Raw genomic sequence first — 23,509 nt, 5'->3', positions numbered from 1 at the left:
GATTCCTCCTTGACATATCTGGGTTTTATTTTATGAATCTTTTTTGTACACCTAAGAGTGCTAATAACATTGTGTGGCTCTCTACAGCACCCTTGAAAGGCTTTCAGTGCACCCTGGTTGAGAATCACTGTTTTAGTCAAAGCATCCCAAAAGAATTTCACTGTTCCCATGGTCTTGTCTTACTTTGTATCTCCAATACATCACTGCCCTCCTCCCAGCTGCTCCTGGCTCCCTTCAGGAGTATCTTGTGTTTCACTGACTCACAGTTTCCATTGTTTATTCCCCTGCCAATGAGAGAGGAAGTTTTATATGCAATTTCCTGTAAGCATGACAGGAAAATAAGTTTAACACCTGCTACTGCAACCATCAATCTCAGAAGGTCCAAAGACTGTCCTAGTCACATTCCAGTTTTGAATTCCTTCCACCTAGTAGATTCCCCTGGCATGTTCATTTGGATAAGGTTTTTTATGCTCATTTTTAAATTTATTTCTTGTGCTGTTATTGGGTAACAGTTAACCATATTTCAAAAATTGTGCTTAATAACTTATACACACTTCCAGGGATTTGGTCAAAGCAGTGCGTAAATATAAATTAACCATTGTGACCCGCTGTGACTTGATAACAGTACCACCAAATGTACCACATTGATAGAGTTTCAGGGAAGTTGCCTGTATCTGGCGGTGCACACAAAAGTATCTCAGTTGCTTTTACAAACTCAACCACTTCCAAATTCTTTACTCCTTTAGGAAATATCCTCCTAAAATGGACATTTACAAAGATCTTTTAAGTGTAGATGTGCAAGGCCTTTTTCTAGATGTTTAATGTGATTCAGCTTCCTAACTATGTAGTAGGTAGTTAACGTTGGCACAACCCCTCATGCAGAGATTAAGGTACACCTGCATATCCTGTACAGACCTTGCAATAAATTTCATTCCACATAATGTTTCCCTGTAGATTGGATCCAAGTGCCACTGCCTGGTATTAGGTGGTCTACTATAGATTCCATTCCAAAAAAAAAAGTGTTGGTTCTTTTTCTCATATTCCAATTCCCTGAACCATCTCAAGATGTCCTCATTGTATAGTCTACTCGCTGATTCCTCTCTTGCATTCTGATTATGAAGGGAGGATATGGTCAGTATAGTGCCTGCATAGAAATTGATTTTCTCAGCAGATCTATTTCCTGCATATACTCTGAGTCATATCTATCTGCTTCAGTGACCACTTTCTATCTCTTTTTCCTGCAAGTACTAGAGAGTTGAAGCTGAAGAAGAACCATCTGATTTTTTTTTTTTTTTCCCCCCTCGTTGGTTAACAGGTGTGATGTCACAGGCTTCAGTTGTAGAAGCTACACCAGTGGTATTCACACTTTTTGGCTGATTGGGGTGAAGGTGGCCTGCCTCCTATTCACCCATGCAGTGGAAGGGGGCTTGGGCCAGCCCCAGCTTGGCCTTGTGAGGGATAGGGGCCACGATCTGGCCCTGATCAAGCCCTGCGGGACGAAGAGGGCATGGCCTGGTCCCAGCCTACCCAGGCAGAGGGAAGGAGGCATGGCCCAGCCCTGTGGGAGGAAGGGGGTGTGGCCTAGCTCCAGCCAGGCTGGCTAGAGGAAAAAGGGCATGGCCCAGCCCTGCAGGGGAAAGAGGAAAGGAAAAGCATGTGGCCCAGCCCTGCAGGGAGATGGGGAGGGAGAAGGGGTGTGGTCCAGTCTGCAAAGGAGGGGTAGTGTTGCCTGGCACCACAGGGAGGAGGCAGCCTGGAGGCAAAAGGGTGCAACCTTCTTCTGATATGGCTGTGGGGTGGGGGGGAGAGTCTTGTCCCAGCTCCAACCTAACCTGCAGGGCTTAGAATTTTGGCAGCAGGAGGGGAAGGGGGGTGGCAGTACTTCCACTGCTCCCCGCCACCAAATTTCCCAACCTGTAAGGAGCCCTGTGGGCTAGGTTCCAAGGATCTACAGGCTGCAATAGACTGGCAGGCCAGAGGTTGAGCACCCCTGATCTATATGAATTTTTACTTAAAAGATCTCAATCTGCTTGTAGGGCAGTGCCAGGCCATACACCTCCCTGCTCCCCTGAAGAGAAATTAAAAACTTGTTGAGCTGCCTTGCTATCTAATATATTGTGTGAAAGAAGTATGGAACTTCAGTGTCATTTTTAGTTGCCTCTTGGGAAGATAGTGTGTCTGAAACCCATAAACCCTACTGTTGTACTGTCAGTCCTCGACATGGTTTTTCCATGTAGGCAGAGGACTAAAGTCTAGGAATGTCGCAGTTTGAAAAAGCCATGGAGGCCAGGTGGAGGGTCACAGATTAAATGGTTTTATGTACTTAACAGAAAAGTTAACTGTTGAGGGGAATGCTGGGATCTTGCAAGAACCCTCAAAATCAGGGGTGTCAAACTCTGCCAGCCTGGATGTGGACTATATGGCTCCTTACTAGCTGCATCTGGACTTGGTGACAGCAGGGCCAGAGACAGTCAGCAGCACAACTGGTGGGCTGAGCAGCATGGTCAGCACAGCCCTCGCTTCCTGTGCTACCAGTTGCTGTGGTAGAGTTATCATATATCCAGGTTTTCCTGGACATGTCCTCTTTTTGGGTCCTCCGATTTCTGTTCGAGTAGCTTTTTAAAACATAAACAAATGTCCATGATTTTGGTCTGCTCAGCATTGAAGTTTTTCCAGGCACTTCCCAACTTGCCTGTGCAAGGAGCTGCTGGGGGAGAGGGAGGAGGAGGGTGATTGGAGGCAAGTGGCACCACATGCATGTGCGTATGCGCATGACTGGCATACAGCCAGGCAGGGTGCTGGGAGCAGCCCCAGTAGCTGGATGCAGGTAAGTCTACAGGGGAGCAGGGGTTGGAGGGCCAGGGCTTGGAGACTATCTGGAGGGCTGTGGAAGGATGGGGCACGTGAGTCTATCGGAAGGCAGGGGGGAGGCAGAGGTGTGTGGAGGGTATGAAGGGATACCCAGCACTGGGGGAAGCTATACAGGCACTGGGGCTGCAGCAAGGCAGGGTGATGGGGGGGAGGTGCCTGCCCTTCCATCAGGGGAAGGGGGTGGGAGGGAGTCCTTCAGGGGAGCAGGGAGATGTGTCCTTGCTTGCATGGGCATGACAGTCAGAAGATGCTGCAAGCCTGGGGGGAGCAGTGGGCTGTGGGTCAGGAGTGAAGGAGACTAGTAGGGCTGGGGGAGGGGGGGCTGTGGCTTTGGAGTGTGGGGCACCCCAGGGGTGGCAGGGGAGTGTGGGTTGGGAGTGCCGTGCATTGGTACTGCCAGGGGTCTGTGGGTTGGGAATCGGGGGAACCAGCAGGGATGGCGGGGGGCTACAAGTTGGGAGTGGGGGCACCAGCATGACCCATGGGAGGTGGGGTATTGTGCATTGGGGGTTAGGGGCACTGGAAGAGCCCTGTGGGTCAAGAATGAGGGGCAGCAGCAGGGCTGGGGGGTTCTGGCTTAGGAGTGAGGGGCAACAGCATAGGCAGGGTCAAAGCACCAGTATATCACTGCTCCTCCCTGCCCCCCCCCAAATCATATCCCGACCCCCAACAGGTGTCCTTTTTTGGAAACTAGAAATATGGTAACCCTAGTTGTGCCCAGTGGGGACCTATAGCCTTGGGTTCTGTGGCAGGCTCTGGCCCTGTTAGCCTCACCCCTAAATTCCCTGGCCTTCCAGGAATCCCATGGTTCATATTTTTGACACCTTTGCTCTGAAGAAATACCTGAGCTCTGCTGTGCAGCAGCTTAAACTGTACATATTAACATATTTTCCTTGCCCAGTGGCTTTACTAATAGCTTTTTAATCCAGTGACTAAGATCAGCATGTGGTCACATTTTCTTTGAAAGGAAAATGTTTAAGATGGGTGCACATGCTCTCCCACACCTATATAATTTCTTAATTACCTTAGATTTAAAGTAATTCCTTCAGTCATGAACCTCCCTCTGGGTGAACTTCACCATAAATCTGATGTCATTGTAATTAAAATATGCTAGCTCTAGTAGAAGAACATTGATATCTATCTTTGGGGTGGGGAGGGAATGGGCAAAGATGTACAAGATCTACATATTTCATTTAACAGAAATTAGAGATGGGGGCACCAGTTTTGATCTTGTAGTGTATTCCTTTCACCAGGACAGAAGTTGGTCCCTGTGGTGTGTTTGTCTGTGCTCTGTTCAGTCTGGTTCTAAATATTATATATGAAATGTCACTTAGTTTCTGTGGCACTGTCACACACTTTACTAATAAGTATCTTCCTGTTACTGCCTAAATATCATTGTTTTTGTCAGATCCTGAAATAATGCATTGATTTAACCCTCCAAATACTAGTTGATAGTCATATATCTCTTTTCACTTACTCTAATTTAATAATTGTATTGATATTTCTTTTCTCATAAATTTGTCTCGAGAGCCATAGTCACTTGTCACTCTTGCGTGATTTCTCTTCAGGAGAGATTTCTGGCTCTGATGTGTTCAGAACTATGGAGTACTTAAGACAGTGGTTCTTAACTGGGATGCTGCAAGAACTGCCAAGGGTGACACCACAGGTTGAAACTGCCTCACAGCCGTGGTTTTTAGGAAGCATGCAGAGCCCAGCTGAAAAGAAACTGCAGCAGCGTCTATTACATTATACAGGCTGACACACTGCTACTGCTTTAGCTGCTGCTTGGTTCTCAGCGTACACCAAACCTGAAAGCTAAAGCAGAAGCAGTGTGCTTGCCTGTATAATGAAATGCAGTCGGCCTCTGGTGCGCCAGCCTCTTCTCATTTGGGCTTCACATGCCTCCTGACAACGTGGCATGTGGGGCAGTTTCACCCTGTAGCAGCAACAGCCTGGAGATAGATGCTGCCGCTACCAGGTAGAACTGCACTGCACTCTCTATTTTTAGGAGGTATGCTAGAGCCAAAACGGGAAGACCTGCTGCAGAAACAATGTGCAAGCCTACAATAATGTATTGCAGGGAGTGCGCCTTCTGCTCTAGCTGCTCGTCAGTTCTGCTCTAGCGTGTCTCAGGTGTGCCTCCTGAAAACAAATGCCTGTGGGACATTTCCATTTGCCCCTTGTGTGTCTGTTTCCAGGAGACACCATGCAAGGTTGGATCAGGAAGGGCTGAAGCATGAGCACACACTTGCCGCAGCTGCTTCCACACCAGCCCTGCAGGAGACATGCAGCACAGATTTACCTGGCTGCAGTGGCAGTAGCAGTTGGGTGAGTATGGTATAATTATAAGGATCAAATGACTAATTAACAATGCAGTTATGTTTTATATTATGATGTTCATAATATTTTATTAGTTTTTAAAATGGGGTGCTGGAAAATTTTGAAAAGTTGTGTTTTAAGAAAGTGCCTTAAGTCTTTAAAAGGTTGGGAACCACTGACTTAGTGTCATCTAACTGGTACTAAGAGGGGCTTGAACTTTCTGATTTATGGTAAGATCTCTCTGTGTCTTATTATGTGATCAAGGCAATGAATTTGGAGTTGGGTAGCTTGGATTTTGTTGTTTGCTCTACTGCTGTCTTGCAAAACCACTTAATTTCTGTGTTTCAGGTCAGGTTTTACATATGGATTGTTTTATTGTTATACCAGCAAAGCTTCTCCTGTCCCTTCAGTACCCCCCACCCCCCTGCTTACCTGCCCATCAACAATATAAACTACACTGGGAGATTTGTGTTATCGTTAGTATAAGCCCATAGTGTTTGAAGAGCATATCTATGTTGATTGCAAAATGGTCATAGATAGTATCTGTCTGAATGACTTTTTCTGAATTTAAATCAACAGAAGCTGAACTTTTTTGAAATACAGCTTCATTTCTCATCCATATATTTAACTTCTCTAAATACCCCTGTATTTTGATGTTCATATTAGTAATTGCAATATCTCTTAATTAGTGTATTCTGCAAGTAGGTTTGTCACATCCTCAGATCATTCATGTAGTTTAATCTATTTTTTTATCAATCGAGGTAACTAGCCATTTAAATTTTCTCTGTCCCTCAGCCTGTTTTCAGTGCAGGTTATATTGCTTATATCTAAGAAACTCGATAACTTTTCAAAAGAAATATGGCCTTAAAGCATATAGCACAGAGATTCATAGAATGTAAGGCCAGAAAGGGACCTTGGAAGATCATCGGGTCCAGCCCCTTGCACCAAGCAGGAAAGATAACTCAGGGTCAGGTGACCCCAGCAAGGTGACTGTTTAGTCTCCTCTTGAAGATTTCCAGGGCAGGTGATTGCACCACCTCTGGAGGGAGCTTATTCCACAGTCTGGACACCCTGACTGTGAAGAAGTTTTTCCTAAAGTTGAGCCTGAATCAGTCTTCCAGGAGTTTGTGGCCATTACTCGTAGTTTTCCCCTCGGGTGCCCTGGTGAACAGTTGCTCACCAGCCCTTGATGTACTCCCGTAGTATAGCGTTAAGCTGCTACCGGGTCCCCTCTCAGCCTTCTTTTCTTCTGGCTGAAGAGTCCCAGATGCCTCAGCCTTTCCTTGTGTGGCTTGCCATGTAAGACTCTGATCATACAGGTGGCTCTTCATTGGACTGTCTCAAGCTTCTCCATGTCCTTGTTAAAGTGTGGTGCCCAGAACTGGATGCAATACTCCAGCTGTGGTCTCACCAGTGCTGAGTAGAGCAGAAGAATCAGCTCCTTGGTTTTTCTGGAGATGCATCGATCGATGCACACCAGAGTAGTATTTGCCCTACTGGCTACAGCATCTCACTGCCAGCTCATATTCATGCTGTGGTTCATTATTACCCCCGAGGCCCTTTCATTTGTGGTGCTAGTCAGTTTGGTGACACCAAGCCTGTAGGTGTGTTGGGGGTTGCTCGTCCCAACGTGGAGCACTTTACATTTCTTGATGTTGAACTTCATCAGATTCTGATCCGCCCAACTTGCTAGCCTGTCTAGGTCCACCTGTATCAGTAGCCTATCTTCAAACGTGACCACACTTCCCCATAACTTGGTGTTGTCCGTGAACTCGGCCAGTGAGCTCTTCACCCCCACATCCAAATCATTTATAAAGATGTTGAAAAGTACTGGACCAAGCATTGACCCTTGAGGGACACTGCTTCCCACTTCTTGCCAGGATGACACATTCTGTTCACTATGATTCTCTAGGTCCTATCCTACAGTCAGTTTCTCACCCACCTGACTGTCTTGGAGTTAAGCCCACAATCCTCCAATTTTCTCACGAGGACACCATGGAATACTAGATCAAAGGCCTTTTGGAAGTCAAGGTATACAGTGTTAACCTGCGCTCTCATGTTGTTAGTATGCTTTCCTCACTAGTGCCAGTGTACTGTAGCCAACTAACTGAATGGTGGTCAAAGGAAACTTTGTATTATTATCCTATTATTTCCATACACTTAAGCAGCTGATAGAGTAGGGGCATGCAAAATACAGCCCACGGGCTGGATCTGGCCTGCCAAGCACTTTCATCAGGGCTGCTGTGCCCACAAACGAATTGTGCCCTGCCCAGCCCTTCCACCGATGAGGTAGGGAGCGAGGTGCCCATGTGTACACCCCCACCAAACATACCCTATTGTGCCTCGCTCCCACCCTCATGGTAGAAGGGCCTGGGCTGGCCAGCGCACAGCTTCCAGGTGGGGCTGCTGCTGCAGCCCCCATGGACCTGCTTCACTTCCCTGGTCTCCCGCTGGCTCTGGGCAGTAGGTAGGGAAGTGGCAGAGGTGCAGCTCCAGCTGGGCAGAAGCACGGAGCTGAGGCTGGTGGCAGTGCGGAGCCCACACCCGGGGGGGGGCACTGGCAGCACAGAGCTCAGGTGGGCAGTATGTTGGTGTGAGGGAGGGTAGAGCGCGTGGGGATCCTGTCCACACTCCCCCCCACACCCCTCCCCCCATGGTGCACAGCCCTGGTAGGCATTGGCAGCAGCAGTAGGTGGGGTGCTCAAGGTGCAGGTGCCCAGTGGGGTGCAGCTCCAGACAGCGCTGCGCATTGCAGCAAGAAGCACAGCCTCCACCAGGCCATCTGTATCGCCAGAGCTCCCTGCCACTTGTGTGCAGCCCCTGCGCTTGCTGGGCACAGGAGGGAAGCCCCAGGCACTGAAGCCAGCTGCCTTTCCTGCTGAGGCTGTGCAGCAAGGGAGGGAAGCCTTCTGTGGTGGGTGAGGGGGAGGCAGGGAAGGAAGCCAGCTCCAGTGCCTGAGGCTTGCTTCCTGCACTCAGCAAGTGCAGGGGCTGTGTATAAGTGGCAGGGAGTACCAGTGATACAGACGGCCTGGTAGAGACTGCGCCTCTTGCTACGATGGTCAGTGCTGGCTAGAGCCGTGCCCCACCAGGCACCTATACTCTGAGCATTCCACCTGCTGCTGCTGCACCACCGGGGGGGGGGAGTGTGGGGAGATCCCCACCCTTCCTCACACCCCACACATCCACACCCTACCCCAACAACCCCCACATATACACAATCCCCCAACATACCCTATGTCCCCCACCACCTACCCACACTCGCACAAAGCATAATATACAAGACTAAGAATTTATTTTTGAGTTATGCCGTCACCTCTATGTACAGTACGCAAACACAAATCATGACAAAAATATTTTTCATAGTAAAATTAAAATATGTTATAGTAGGTGTTTGACTTCTAGTGTATGATTTGGTTTATTTCTGGTTCTAAGATGGCAACCCCCTCCCCCCAGAAGGGGCAAGGGGAGGGACTTCTGGTGGCAAAAGTCAGGGGTTAGGGGTGGGACTTCCGGTCAAACATAGGAATAAGGAGATGGGGCTACTGTCAAGGAGCGGGACTACCCTTGCAGCCCTTGACAGCTTGCCAAAACTTGGTAAGCATCCCTCCACCCTCTATAATTGCCCACCCCTGTGATAGAGGCTACTTGCCAGGATACCAGTCTGGCTGGCCTACTGATCTATTATTTATGACCTCTTCTCCACATTTCAGGAAGGTTTTTTAATCCCCAGCTTGTTCAATTGTAATATGCACCTTTCTAAAATGGCCTTATTTGTTATCACATGTATTCAAATTAAATAACCATAGATGCAGGTCATTCTTTCTCAGGATCTGTTCCAACTTGAATCAGTTAAGGAAAAAATAAGATTGACTACTGTCCCGTAAGCCAGAAATATTCAGTAGTTAATCCTTTGGCTGAAGGTACCATTTGTATTGAAAATGTGTTTTCAGTGAAGCTTGTAAGAATTCTTGATATGTTGAGTAGTCTTTGTTTTTTTCAGAAGTGGCTTTCATATTGTGTTGTAATGAGATAACTGTAGTAAACTCTTCCAAGTCATCCAGTATTTTAAATATTTCTAAAATCTGCCATGTAATCTACTAATATTGCTTTTTCCCCTTTTATTGAATAGAGGCAAGCCATCTTTTAAAAATGTTATTTGCATTGTGTTTAAAACTTGAATCCCAAGGTAGTAGTTAAAATGGTAAAAAGAAGTGTTACTGACGGTAGGCTGTGACTCTGGATGCCTAATAAAATGCACAAAGGGAAAATGAGGATATGAAGAAGCTTCTTGATGAAAAGAAATTAATTTAGAGATGCACCTTAGAGACTGACTGGTCCAGAGAGGCTTGAGCTTTTGTAGGCAACAACTGGTTTTGTCAGATGATAGGAACAAACTGCCAGGAAGAAACGTTCCTTTTCTTTGAGCTGTCACCCTGCCCTACCTTGTGCCATTTAGTAAATGACGAATGACGCTTTTTTCTTTGCTAGAATTACTCATTTGTGCCAAAAAGAAATACAAAACTCTAGAACTCTTGGTTCAGAGATGATACCTTTTATTAGACCAACTAAGAAATCACAAAAAAAAAAAATTTCTGCAAGCTTTCTGCAGGCGCACACACCCTTCCTGAGACTCAGGAAAATTAAAGATGGTAAAAAATCCCCATAGGTAGAAAATAAACTTTAGTTTTGCACAGAGGAAGCTGAAGGTGGAAGTCGGTTCCTCTGGGTCCATGAGTGTGTCTTTGTGAGTTGCTCTTTGATATGCAGATAAGGCAGGATTCCTTCCCTTGTTTGTGCCAAGGTCCATTTGGATGGAAATTGCTATTCAGTTAAATTTTCAAACAGCGTTTTAAATTTTTGATTAAACTATTTTTTTTAAATATGTTGGTTATGTAAGTGATATTTAGAAAAGAAAAAAATGCTTGCGTTTAAACCAGCAACTTAGAAAACGAAGTGCCACCTCTGTTTAGTCATTTCAACTGATTTGGTTTTGATCACCATGCCCTTCAAATCTTGTATTTCTCTGGTTCGCCCACCTCATTTTTATTCGTGGGTAGGAAACTTTGTTTTGCTTTTCCAGATTTTTCAGCTCCCAACTGGTTTCTCAACTTTGAAATGGTTGAATAAACTAAAATACCTTCTGTATTTGTAGAAAAAGCTGTGGCAATCAAGATCTTGTTTTTTGCTTCAACAAACTGATTTTAGGCCTTAGTGACTTACCCAAATTCAATTGCTTGAATTTTTTCTTTGGCAGTAAAACATGTATTACTAAAAAAAATCGTATTATTTCATTAACTGAATCCTTAACATAGATTATCATCATTTCAAATGTAAATGTATTTATTTTTTCAACTTAAGGTTTATTTTATTTAGTAATCCTTTTTTGCTTTTTTTTCTTCCTGGTTCTAAAATCTCTGATGTATGTATGTATAACTTTCAAAATACTGAAGTGCAGTGAATGTGGTAATGCCTGCCTGAGTTTGTAGAAAGTTTGAAAAGAAATGCATATGGCATGCAGTTTATTCAGTTCAGCTCTTGAGATATTAATGCAGAGACCCAAGGCCTTTTTTAAATATGAACACTGTTAACCATTTCATTGTTGATCAAAGTATGTAAGAAAGGAGAGAAGTGATCAGATTATCTGTACAATCTACCATGTGGCTTTGTCAGACCTGGCCTCTAGCTTAGATGTCACAGTCCACATGGATAGCATGTAAACTTTTTCAGAATTAAGCTGTGCTGATGTAAAGCTGATCTGCTAGTGTTTTGCCCCATTGTGGTTGTACTAGAGCAAATTGCATTAGTGGCTGAGGTCCCATTGTTGGCAATAAATAGATGGTATGAAGAAGAGGGCTACCACTCTAGCCCCCAAGTCTTGCCTGTGAGAACAACATGCTCAAGTGAAGAAAAAGGACACCGAGGCATTTTGGAGCTATTCCATAGTTGTCCCTAGCAGCTGCTTATAAGCATGCTGGACAAAAGTCTGAGAGCAATCTCAGGACACCCCACAGTGACCTCACCAGTATGCTTTTGTGTGTGCAACACGTGACTAGGAATAGACAGACATGGCATGCCTTGGATCAGCCAAGCCAAACCAGGCCACTGTACTACTGCAGGGTAGGCATGCTCTTTGAGCTCGTGTTAGCAGAAACAGTGTTGTGGGGCCAGGTGACTTCCCTCCCCTTCCCCCCAGAGGCTGCCAACCCCCACTTCACCGCAAGGCTTTCTGTAGCAATTATTACTGCTTCATTTATATCTGTTCACTAATCAGGATTTTCTTCTTGACGCCTGAGGTTTAGAAACACAGATTGTTGGGAATTGAGTAAAAACTTAGATTCTGATAGAAGACTGAGAGCTTTGGCTCTAGGCATATGCAGTACAATTATCTTAATTTTGATTGTGCTGTAATCTGGCCCTACCCAAGGGTGTATCCAGCTGTCAGTGAGGGTGAGCCTAGAAGAGCAGACATCCCATTCTGAACATCTGAACAATCTACTGCAAGTTGCCTCATGTTGAGCATCTCAGGTAGACAGTTGGGAATTCTACTACTACTTGTTCCCATGTGAGCCACGATAGAGGTGGGTGTGGATATGTTTTAAACTGCAGGAACTACTCCAAGCTGAGAGTTCAATTACTTATTCTTGAAAATATTATAATGTACATCTGTTTCGGTACTTGACGATGGGAGTTGGATTTGGTACAAACTGCTGTTTCTCTTAATTATGAATAGCAATGAGATTTTAAGTTGGACTTAATTAAATGCCTATTGGAATTCTGTATGGCTGAGTACTATAAAATTGTCACTTACTGTCCCGGCTGAATTTCCTCACTTCAGTAACTGTAAAGAATTCTTGGTATTGTTTTGCTAGAAAGAATCAGTAGGTATTGTGCTATAGTTTCACTCATTCCTTTTTTTTAAACATGTTTTCAGAAAACTTTTCTGTAGAAAGGACCAACATGTCCTGCGGGTATTGATTTTTTTTTTTTTTTTTTTTTTTTTTTTTTTTTTATCTAAAATGAGACACATTTTCCAAACTTTCATACATGAAAGTGAAAAAAAGATTTCCTGTACAGTACTTGAAGTAATTGCCCTTTTAAATCCTTTTAGAAGGAGGGTAATCCCAGCTAGTCCTCACAGTTATATTTTTCAGAGTTGAAATGCATGAGTTTGTTCTCTTTCGAGTAAAACTGCTCTGAAGTTTAATATTGTGAAATTGGAGCGGAACCTGTTAATAAAGAGGAGTATGATATAGGCCCACGTTGGGTTTTATACTTCATTGTCAGAGTATTTTTACTGAAATATTGTGAAAAGCTTGACCCACCTTGTACTGCATGGGTTAGAATAAAATTTAGAGGTATGGTAATGAAGATTCTTTGGGTATGTCTGCAGATATGTCATATTTGGGTGCAACTGTACTGCAGATAGGCACATTTACTCTAGCTGTAGAAGTGAAGATGCAATAGCACAGTCAGAATATGTATTTGGAATCCTCGGGCATTTGTACTCTGGTTATGATTATATCCTAATCTGAAATCTCTAAACTCACTATGAATTTGCATAAAACCTTTAATTTATGGCCAGCTGTAAATTGATCGATTTCATGTATTTTTGACATGCACATAAGTGCATTGTATCTTTATTACATAGATACAGATACAGTGCACTTAACAGCAACAAAGATAGCAGAGTGCTGAAATGAGGTTTCCTATTACTAAGACTTCATTACTTTTTGAAACCCATACTACTGAAACTTTATTTTGTGTTAAGGTCGTGGCCCATGCTGTAGCCTGGATACAGAATGCAGTTAAAATACACAGTCTTAACTTCTTTGTAATTAATTTAGCAATCATGCTGACTTTGGGACATGGATGTACCTGTAAAGCTGGTGAATATTTAGCTTTCTTAGAAGTAAAATAAAGGCGACTCATGTTCCAGTTATGGGCAGTTCTTTATTACACCTTATCTGTAGTGGAACTAGCTGTACTTTCTTTCCTCTATCTGATTTAAGTGGGTGTATGTACAATTTTAGTAGAGTGTCCTCTTTTACCATATTGGGGTGACATAGACATGTACTTTTTCTCATTCTTTTACCTGTCTTGAGACAGGATTCCACATTTCTGCCTCTCTTAAACTGGGCCCTTAGCTATATTGCACTGTATTTTAGCCATGCTTACCCAGGAAATCTGACTGCAGTTCTTTCCTTTAGGAGATTGTAGCCAATGGTAGAAGATGGCAAAACAGCCGCCTTAAAAGAAAAAGTACTTGGGTTTAATGGTAAAAACCAAGTGTTGAGAGAGAAGATTTTAAAATTCAGTCTAGATGCATCTGCATTCTCTAAAGTCTTATTGTTCCTGAACAGTCACCAAGACTGATCTAACTTTTTCAAATATCCTAGCAGATGTCTTTCCAAATAAGACTTTCAAACAGCCCTCCTGCACATAGCGAGTCACCTTAAACCTGGTGTGTGTTTTTTGGGGTCCTGGGTATGACCATAAACTGTATCTGACTGGAGGGCCTGGTGGCAATGTGACAGGGCTACATATAGTGGAGAAGTTCCTATAAAACACCACAATGTTTGCAACCTGCAAAGTAAGATGAGTATAGGGTGCCTCAAAATCCTAGCCCATACTGCCCTTGGCTGGAGAAAGGCTAAGAGTCATAACCCTGACAGAAACACATCCTTGCTCAGGCATTAGGTAGTCAGCAATAGTTTTTACCTGATGCTCTCTGGCTAAAGCTAGAACCACTGAGGCATTGAACATATGGGCTCAGTCTAACCTTTGGATTTTGTCTCTGGTATAAAGAGGGGTTGGTGGTCTTGGGCAGCCTCCAGTCCTCCATACTTTTGGCTAGGGTACATGTTGAAGGTGTTGGTGACTAGACCTCCAAAGGATCAACAGTTGCCTACTATATGTCTTTTGATTCTTTGGTTCCTAGGCTTTTTTCCTGTCCTGGCATTGTCTCTCAAGAACTCAAGGATTTGCTGAGTAGTGGTTTCTCCTGAGCCATTAATTTTTCCTTCCTGTTTTTGTTTTGTTTTGTTTTTTTCCCCTTGTTAATTGATTTACTCACATGGTAAACACCCCAGGTCAAAATACAGTGTTAGAGACCAGTTCCTCTCAGGTCATCTTTACTTCATTCTAAATTATTTGGTTACTGGAACTTACTTGTTTTGCCCCTCCTCTTTGTAGCCCAGACACTGTAGCTTGTCTAAGACTCTGTAAGAGACCTCCAGTGTGTGCATAAAGGATTGTCACATTTTGTTACGACATGAGTGGACATTCCTGTATTGCCATTAAAAAAAAAAATCTTTCTCCTCTAAATTTTATTTTTTTGGTTTAGTTATAATGTTAATTTCCCAGTATGTACATTTCTAACATACTGGAAAATTATGTTAGAAATCTACAGCCAGGTCAGTTTTCTTTAACCCATCTAGTGAGTCTTGTTAATAAATATATGTACTCAAGTACTCTTAAAAAAAAAAAAAAAAAGAAAAAAATACTTTGAGCATCTGGTAAAGTTATATTATTGCATTTGAACAAGTTTCTCAAGTACTTCCTTCCAGTATTAGTACATATATAAGTATCCAGCATTCTTTTGCTAGGAACGCCTGCCATGAGAGAGACATAGAAATAGGGAGCAAAAATGTATGTGTTGCAACATTTATTTCTGTAACAGTATTGTTTTTTTCCTCCAGTGTATCCCTGTATCGGGGGAATTGCAGACCTATACGGTTTGAGCCACCAATGCTGGACTTCCATGAACAGTAAGTTGGGAATCTCCTTGCCTTCATTTTTATATCCATCTTCTAAACTAGCTTATAGCACTTACACTTTAATTCTGCTGTCACATATGTAAGTTGTCTTTAACTTAAGCTAACCTAACTGTAACATCTACTTAATTACATTGACTTACTACCATGGAGTCTGTATCATCTATCTATTCTTGGTCATGATTAGAAAACTGACCCAAGTTGTTAAACAGTAAAGTAAGTAATTGTGTGCCATAGGATATGCCATTTTAGTTGCATCTCCACTATTCTAATACTTAAAACTGATGGTTGAGTATAGTGCTTATAAATATATACAAGAACTCTTAAATGAAAGCATGAATTTAAAGGCTCACTTAAAACGTATCTTCTAAATGAAATTGCTTACATAGGCTTAATGTTTACATGGGAAGTGATTTTGGGGGGAAATATTTGGGGTCTTCTTTTCAAGTAAGTATGGTAGTTTTATTCTAATGACAAGCTTTGTTCCTGTACTTTTGTTTTTAAAGGATTTTTATATATTATGCATGGCTTTGAAAAATTAAGCTACCTTTTTGTTATGTACTCTTCCAGAAATGTTTTATTTTCTCTATTCTACTTACAAACATGTCACAAAGCAATACTCTAAATGTTTGTTACAGTTACAAAAGGTGCTGTCGGTTACACTTGAGCTGTTTTTAGATTAAGCAACCCTGCTAGAAAAAATTGAAATGTTAGATAATGCAGATTCAGAATTCTGCAAGTGGGTGTAAGTCTACAATTCTCAAAGGATACACTGTTATGGAGTAGATGCCAAATGAGTTGTTTTTTTTAAGTGCATGCCTAAATTTTTCAATTAAATTGTAGTATAACAAATTTTGTTCATTAAATGTTTTATCTGGAATTTTTAAACATACATAGACACATGCATGTGTGCAAGCATGCATGTCTTTGTATGTTTTTGTAGACATGTCTGTATGCTTAAGTGTGTATTATATAAAAAATTATGGCAAAACATTTAAACTAGTTACAGCAGGTAAAATATCATTTCAGTAATAATAGAATCACACATGCACACGCGCACACACACATAGTATAGTATAATAATTTAAAAATATGTTTTACCTCTGGTGAGTAGGTGACTACTTGAAATGCCTTGCCACAATTCTTTGCCTAAAATCATGTTCAACCTGACCCTGTGGACCAGGTGAGTAGCATGGGGCCAGTCCTGCAGGTCTGATCAGATCCCTGCACCAGGATCAGGTCCTGCACTGCTCCCACCTGCCGAGATTAAGCCATATATGCCAGGATCAGTAACTACACTGGCAAGTGATCTAGCACATAGGGCCACAGCCTGCAGGGCTTCCCACATGCCCAGGGGGAGCCCCATGGGCCAGATGACAGTGCCACAGACAGGTTCTGGCTGAGTAACCTTGGCCTAAAATGATGTCAAGATAGACTGCATTCAGACTTTAAAAATATATTAGGTATAACTGGGGAAAAACAGTGAGAACTTTTTTATACATGTTTAAAAATGGAAAGCTTGCTTGGCTTTGAAAATACTCACTGACCTCTTCAGAACCAGTGTCTAGAAATTCCTAAACACATGTATGGGCACAAATGTAAGTGGTCTGTTCCTAAGGTGGTAAATGTCTGCAATGCATCTTCCTTGAGAGTGTGAGTCACTTTTATTTGATTGCCTAAATACACTGTATTTTTTTCCATACTATGCACCCCAAATTGAGATCTCCAAAGGCAGTTTGGAGAGAAAAAGATTTTTCCAGTGGGATGCAGGGGATCCTAATTGCAGCAGCTGTGGCTGTGAGAGGGTCAACATTAGTTTTGACCATGAAGAATGAACACCCCCTTCTTCCCTGAGACTAGCAAAGGAAGAAGTGTAGCAGCCATCTTTCAGTAGTGTCCCCATGCTTACTTCTATTTCAGTGAAGAAAAATCAGCTTCCCCGCTTAAGACACCTCAGTTGAGCATGGGGGCTCAGGGGCTGGCTTTAGGTCAAAGGTGTGCATGATATGCAAGTAAATACAGTATATTCAGACTTGGAGTTTTGCAGCATTTGTTAAAAATCATTTAATAGATTAAAAACGGGTAATTCAGCGGATTTTCCCAGATCAGTAAATGTTTAAAGCAAAGCACAAAGTGTTAAATGTGTGTTGCAGTGATTAGTGGTATTCAGAAGAATAACATATACATGCTAATGGCTTGGTGTCTAGTTGACAGTTGGTATCAAGTGGAGTGCCCCTGGGGTTGGTCTTGGGGTCTGTTTGTTCAATATCTTTATTAGCAGTCTGGAAGATGGGATGGTTTGCGCCCTCAGCAAGTTCATGAATGACGCCAAGCTGGGGGGAGTAGTAGAGGGTAGGGCTATGATTCAAAGCGACTTAGACAAATTGGAGGATTGGGCCAAAAGAAGTTTCATGAGGTTCATCAAGGACAATTGCAAAATCCTGCACTTAGGATGAAAGAATCCCATGCATCACTAAAAGTAGCTTATTAAAGCAGGGGTGATCAAGATCTGGGCCACAGGGCTACCCACAGGTAGGGAAATTTGGCAGCAGTGGATTGGTGGCAGCATTAGTTGCCACGTGTCCCAGAGGCACAGCAATTAATTCTGCTACTGCTCATTCTGCTGCCGAATGTTCAGACCCGTGGGGTAGCCTTGCATGTCAGGTCGGGCCTGCAGGGTTTCGATGAGTTGAGCACCACTGTATTAAAGAATATATGTACTGATTTCATAAACTCTCACAGTCTTTCCATAGCAAGGTGCTTGATTACTAAATACTAGTGGAGTATGGGCAATAAGATTCCAAATTTCTTTCATACAAAGAAATAATGGCTGTTGCCACAATATTGTGAAAACTTACCGTATTTTTTTCATGTACTGTGTGTCCCAAATAAGACATGCCCCTATTTTTTGGAAAGGCAGAATGAAGGAGAAAATATTTTTTTCCAGAGTCATGACTGCAAATCAGCATGGGCAGCCTAGTCTTCAATCCAGACACCCCCCCTTTCCTGGTCAGGCAGAAGCTCAAGTTTTAACTCTTTCACGGCTGAATTGTCAGTAGCTCTTGTATGGTCAGCCAAAAGCTGACCTGTAGGTCTTGCTAAAGACTGGTTTCCACGGGCAATTTTAGGACTTGGAAAATTGCTAAAAACAGTCTGTGGGCTATCAAATAGGAGAGAGATCAGAAGTAGCTAAATTACTAATTCTCCCACAAAACCTGCTGAAGTAGCTTGGTTATTGGTTAATGGTCATTTACACTGGTTGAGTGAAGAGGAACTGACAGTAATCAAGCAGATTGTAATGAACCATGAATTCAGTTGATTCTATATATGCTGCCCAAATAGAAATGCCACTGTTGCTATTATAAGCAGAAAATCAGCTTCCCTGCTGAAGATCTGCAACCCAGTTTTGGAAGGATAATGTTTTGGGGGAAAGGTACATGCGGTATGTGAGTAAATACACTCTGTTAGTTGGAACACTAGAAACTTAAATGCTTATTTGAGGGTGAATGTTGTCATAAAGAAAAACAAAATTGAAAATATCCAATCAGTCTTCAGAGTGATAGAGTGGTATTATGTGTTTATCTCAGTAACCTGTATGTTAGTATATACAAATATCTACTTTTCATTTGAAAATGACCCAAGCATTTTCTGTTTCCAGTAGATATTCTGGATGTTTTTAAAATTTGAGAAAACTTACGGGTGATAGGTTTCTAGAGGGGAAAAAGAAAGGTGAGATCTTGTTGTCCAATTAGTGTGCACAATGTATGAAGCATATATTGTTCTTCCCATGCTTCTTGGCTTTCCTGGTTGCCACATGGGGCTAAGAAGGATTTTTTTTTTTGGCCTCCTGTTGCTGCAGTAGTTGGGTGGGTTTTTTGCCTTCCTCAAAAGCATTAGATTTTGGATTCAGCCAAGCCTGGGGATTTTGACTGGGGTGTGTCATTGCTCTGCTGGGTCTAAAACTCACAGGTTCCTAGTTAGAGTGTCTTGCCCCTCTGCTCAGGATCAGACTAATCACTATATTTGGGCTCAGGAAGGAATTTTACCCATTTTCAGATTGTTATAGACTGTGAGTGGTTTTGCCTTCCTCTGTACCAGGGGCATTACCCTCTTCCTTGAATCTCTCAAGTGCATTTTTACAGCCCATGCAACAGTGGGGCACTGGCAGCCCTCATCCCCACTGCTTTACCTGTGGCAGATTAGGAAGCTTTGCTGTCTTGTATTTGTGTGATGGGGTTGATGATTACATGACCTGTTTTAGGAACAGGTTAGACAAGCAATTATATGGAATGGTTTGGATAGGTATGATCCTGCCTTGAGCAAGGTGTTGGACTATAACTTCCAGAGGTCCCTTCCAGCCCTACTTATCTGAGATTCTGTGAAACCAAGGCCAAATATGAATCTATCTGTGGTGTCAAATGCCTCAGTCCCTGAAGTTTTGGATGGGTGGTGTGGGGCCAGGGCTGCAGGCCCTGAACAGACCCCTCACACGTTTTGTGGGTCCAATTCAAACCCCATGGGGGGCATCACAGGCCAGGTGATAGGGCTTTGCAGACTGGGCCTTTGACACCCTGATCTGTGCAGTATATTCTAATTACTTTGGAACTATTATTGTTTGTTTACAGTGTTTCCCATAGTACGGAAGTCTCTGAACTTCCCTGTCAGATGGAAACAAGATATTAGTACATCTGTTAAGTGTTATAATGGTCTGTATTCTCTGTGGTTCTCAGTGCTTATCCAGAGGTGGCTAACCTGTGGCATGAGTGGCACAGTTGTGCTGTGTATGGCACACAACAGATTAGGAAAGGGACAGGCAGCATAGCAGCAGCAAAGGCAGGAAATAGAAAAAGAACAGGAGATTGAGCAGGGAGTACAGAGCAAAAAGCAGAGCAAGTAGATCAGGCAGAGGGAGAGGATTGGAGTAGCACTCGGGGCAGGGTGGGAGGGGGAGCTAATTTGTGGCTTGCCTGCCAAAAAATTTGGCCCCCACTGTTTTAGTTAATAATAGGCTTATACTGGTATAAATTTAAGGTAGGAGACAATTTCTCATTCAATGGTGAAATCTCCTATAATCAATGGCATTGTAAACTTATTCCTGAACACCTGTGCAATGTAATTAGTTAGACACTTAAGACTGTCATGCTAATAGCAATTCTTTTACTACATAGGAGAGAGATCTCAAGTTATAGCTGTAGTGGAACCTATTCTTAATGTTTCTCCTTCCATCCAGTAAAATAGTAATTAAAACATGTTATTCTTTTTGTTTAGACAAAACAGAGATTCCTTTAAACTAGAAAAGAGGTCTCATCTAGCAGTGTCCTAGTCTAAGATGCTCATAGAATAACGAAAAAACAGCTTTAAATGACATCAAGAGGTCATCTAATTCTAATTCCCTGCTCAGGGCAGGATCATCCCTGTCTAAACCATCCTAGCCAAGTATTTGTTGAACTAGCACTGGAAAAAAAACCAAAATTAAAAGCATTTTCTGGGGTTTAAAAGGGATTATGTGAACATAGCTCAAAAAGTGAAGTCCACCAATTAGACTTCTATTACAGGAGCTGGAGGAATGAGGAGGGCCTTAAACTAGGTTCAGTTGGGGATGGAGACAAAACCTCACAGGCATGTAAAAAACAAGGTGATCTGCAAAAAGGCCAAGGAAGAAAGAGTGTGAAACAATATGGGGAGTCTTAACAATCTTGAACCTGGGAAATAAACAGAGCATCAGATGGTCATCCAAGATGTCTGTATGCTAATCCAAAAAGGAATAAGCAAGTAGAACTGGAAGTCCTAGTACACACATGAAATCATAGGTGCCAACTTTAGTTTTTGCTGATGGGTGCTTTTTTGCATTCCTGCACCAAGCCCTGAACATGCCCAAAAGAGGCAGCACATTACTTCAGCCCAGCTCTCCCAATGTAGCTCATGGGTGCTAAGCACTCACTAAGTTTTTTCACTGGGTGCTTGAGCCCTGGAGCACCCACAGAGTCAGTGCCTATGCATGAAGTTGATGTCATTGGGATAACAGACTTGGTAGGAGAGTACTTATTATTGGAATATTGTTATGAATGGTTATAGCTTGTTCAGGAAAGACAGACAATGGAAATAAAAGGAACAATGTTTTCTTTTACACTAACAATACATGTACTTATTTTGAAGTGCAGAATGAAGCAGGAGTACTACTCTTTTGATGATTGTATCAAGATAAAAAGGGAAAAATGATGCAATGGTGGGTGTTTATTATAAGCCACAAAACTAGGTGGAGGAAGGTTAGATGAGTTTTTTACAACTAAATGAAGTATCCATACCACAAGAATTGGTGCTTATGGGGTTTTAATTGCAGTGATATTTATTGGCAGGATAATAAAGCAGTGCACAAGCAAGTTTTTAGTTTGTATTGGGACAATTCCTTGGTATAGGTGGAAAAAAACCATAGGGGAAGCTCTTAATTTGCTACTTGCTAATAGGGAGGAGTTAATTAAGAATTTGAAGCTGGAAGACCGCTCAAGTGATGGTGATCAAGAAACAATAAAACTCATGATGTTAAAGGAAGGAAGGAAAGAGCTCAGCAAAATAAAAATACAGAACTTCAGTAAGCCAAACTTTCCCAAGCTCTGGGAATGGTGAGACAATAAAGGAGCTCATGGGAGGTAAGGCTAATGGAAAAATGATCCTTAATGAAACTTAAAGCAGTCCATCAGAAAGAGAGTACTTTGGTTTTGTGAATACGGATGAGTGTAAGAGTATAGTGTGGACATATAGAATGAAAATGAGAAAGGCAAAGGCACAACTTAGGACACAGCTAGCAAGGGAATACTTTTTTAACTTTTATAAATGTTAGAAAAAAAGAGGAAGATCAAGGAATGTGTAGGTTACTCACAGAATGTGAAGGGGAATGTAGTATTGGGGAGTGTAGAGAAGGTGAAAGTTTCATAAGTGGAAGTACAAGGTTTTAATATCTTTTTCTTATTATTTCAGTCTTCAAATAAAGTCAACCATCAAATGAGCAAGTACAGTTGGCAGCAAGGATAGGGGAGTCAGCAATACCCAAGTAGCTTGGAGGGGAGAAAAGATTACCCGATTTATATGCAGAAGGAAAAAGAGCTGTACTTGGGTAGAACCAGCTGGGACAAGCAGACACAGGGCAGGGGGAGCACAAGGGGGAAGAATGAGTCTGCAGAAAGAGGACACTTAGTTTAGATGGGGTCTGGCTGGCCAAAGAGATTGGAAACCAGTGAAGAAAGGACAGATGGGCCACTCTGAGGGAGTCTTTTCCTGAGGAAGAACTGATCCTGGCTGGGGAAAGAAACTGATTCAAGTAGGAATGGGAAGAAAAAGTGAATGGAAGAGACTGGGAGGCAAGGATGACAAGTTTGTTGAAGTGACTCGGAGAGGTGCAGTGTTGACAACCCAGAAGAAACCAGCTCCCTGCTCACAGACCTGTCATAGCCTGCAGTTTGCCTGGTTAGGAGCATGCATAGTGTACTAGTATGCCATGTGCATATGTAACCGATTTACACCACTCCCCACCCCCTCCAACACCTGGCCAAAGTTAGATGCCTTTTCACAGACAGCAAGTGGTACATCCCTGATGCAAAAGCTACTTTCTTGCAAAATTTCCAAAGTAGCTAAGAGCTTAGCGTACTAGAGATTTTTCAAAGAAAAGGTCGTCAGAATTGGTGTGTGCATGGTTGGTTTTTTTAAATATGGATTTTAATTTATTATTTCTAGACTTAAAAACGGCTGAATCACTTCAGCTGAAACTTAAAAATTTACCTAAAGTAGCTACCCAGAATGGAAAATTTAAGCCTGACCTGTTAGTTTGATAGAGTTAAGAACTAGAGCTGTCAATTAATTGCAGATGTGATTTTGGAGCCCACACCCGAGCTCCTCTCTGCCACCATCAGTGCTGCCTCCAGGCTGCCCAGTGGGGCACTGGTGGCAGTGCAGAGGAACTGCGGGGCAGCATGGGCTCTGGCTAGCTGCAGCAGGAAGTGGGGGGGACGTACAGACACACTAAAGGTGCCATATTGGGACACTGAGTGCAGCTGCAGCATGCATGCAGACAGGAATGCAGCCCTGCAGCATGTAGAGCAGCACCCAACAGATAATTCTATGGAGGGGAAGGAGAGGGGGGACAGACTGAAGCCCCCATGGTGCGGGAGGGAGTGGGCCAGGGCTGGGATGAATGGGACCCAAGGGCTGGAACAGGTTCTGGGACAGCTACAGGAGGCTTGGGTAGGGGGTGGGGAAGGAAGGGGGTGGTTCCCTGCTACTGCACACACTCCTGGGGGGGGAGCATGGGGGACATATGCCCCCCAGATTTGTGCATGGGACAGAGGCGGGCAGCCAGCTTTGGGCTGGGACTCTGTGCCCTGCAGCCTTAGCCCTGCCTTGTGTTATGTTGTGCCTTCCTCCCAGCACCCCCACCAGGAAGAGCCTGGTGCTGACCCCAGCCCCAGTCTGCAGCAGCAGCCCACGCTCACCCCATGTGCAGATCTGGGTGGCATATGCCCCCATGACCTCCTAGGATGCATGCAGTGGCA

At 43.2% G+C, this 23,509-nt stretch overlaps 1 protein-coding gene across 2 annotated transcripts in view; it reads left to right on the top strand.

Moving 5' to 3' along the window:
• Positions 1–23,509, top strand: part of TMEM131 (transmembrane protein 131) — a 168,627-nt gene that overhangs the window by 66,723 nt on the left and 78,395 nt on the right. For both annotated transcript variants that reach the window (XM_019524720.1, XM_019524719.1), the window contains exon 4: positions 14,892–14,960. In XM_019524720.1, coding sequence (XP_019380265.1) covers positions 14,892–14,960 — 69 coding nt within the window. The remainder of the gene's footprint in view (positions 1–14,891; positions 14,961–23,509) is intronic.

Source organism: Gavialis gangeticus, unplaced genomic scaffold (genome assembly GCF_001723915.1).
Source record: "Gavialis gangeticus isolate Ggan-Ray unplaced genomic scaffold, GavGan_comp1, whole genome shotgun sequence".
NCBI lineage: Eukaryota > Metazoa > Chordata > Crocodylia > Gavialidae > Gavialis > Gavialis gangeticus.
This window is presented reverse-complemented; position numbering and strand designations above follow the sequence as displayed.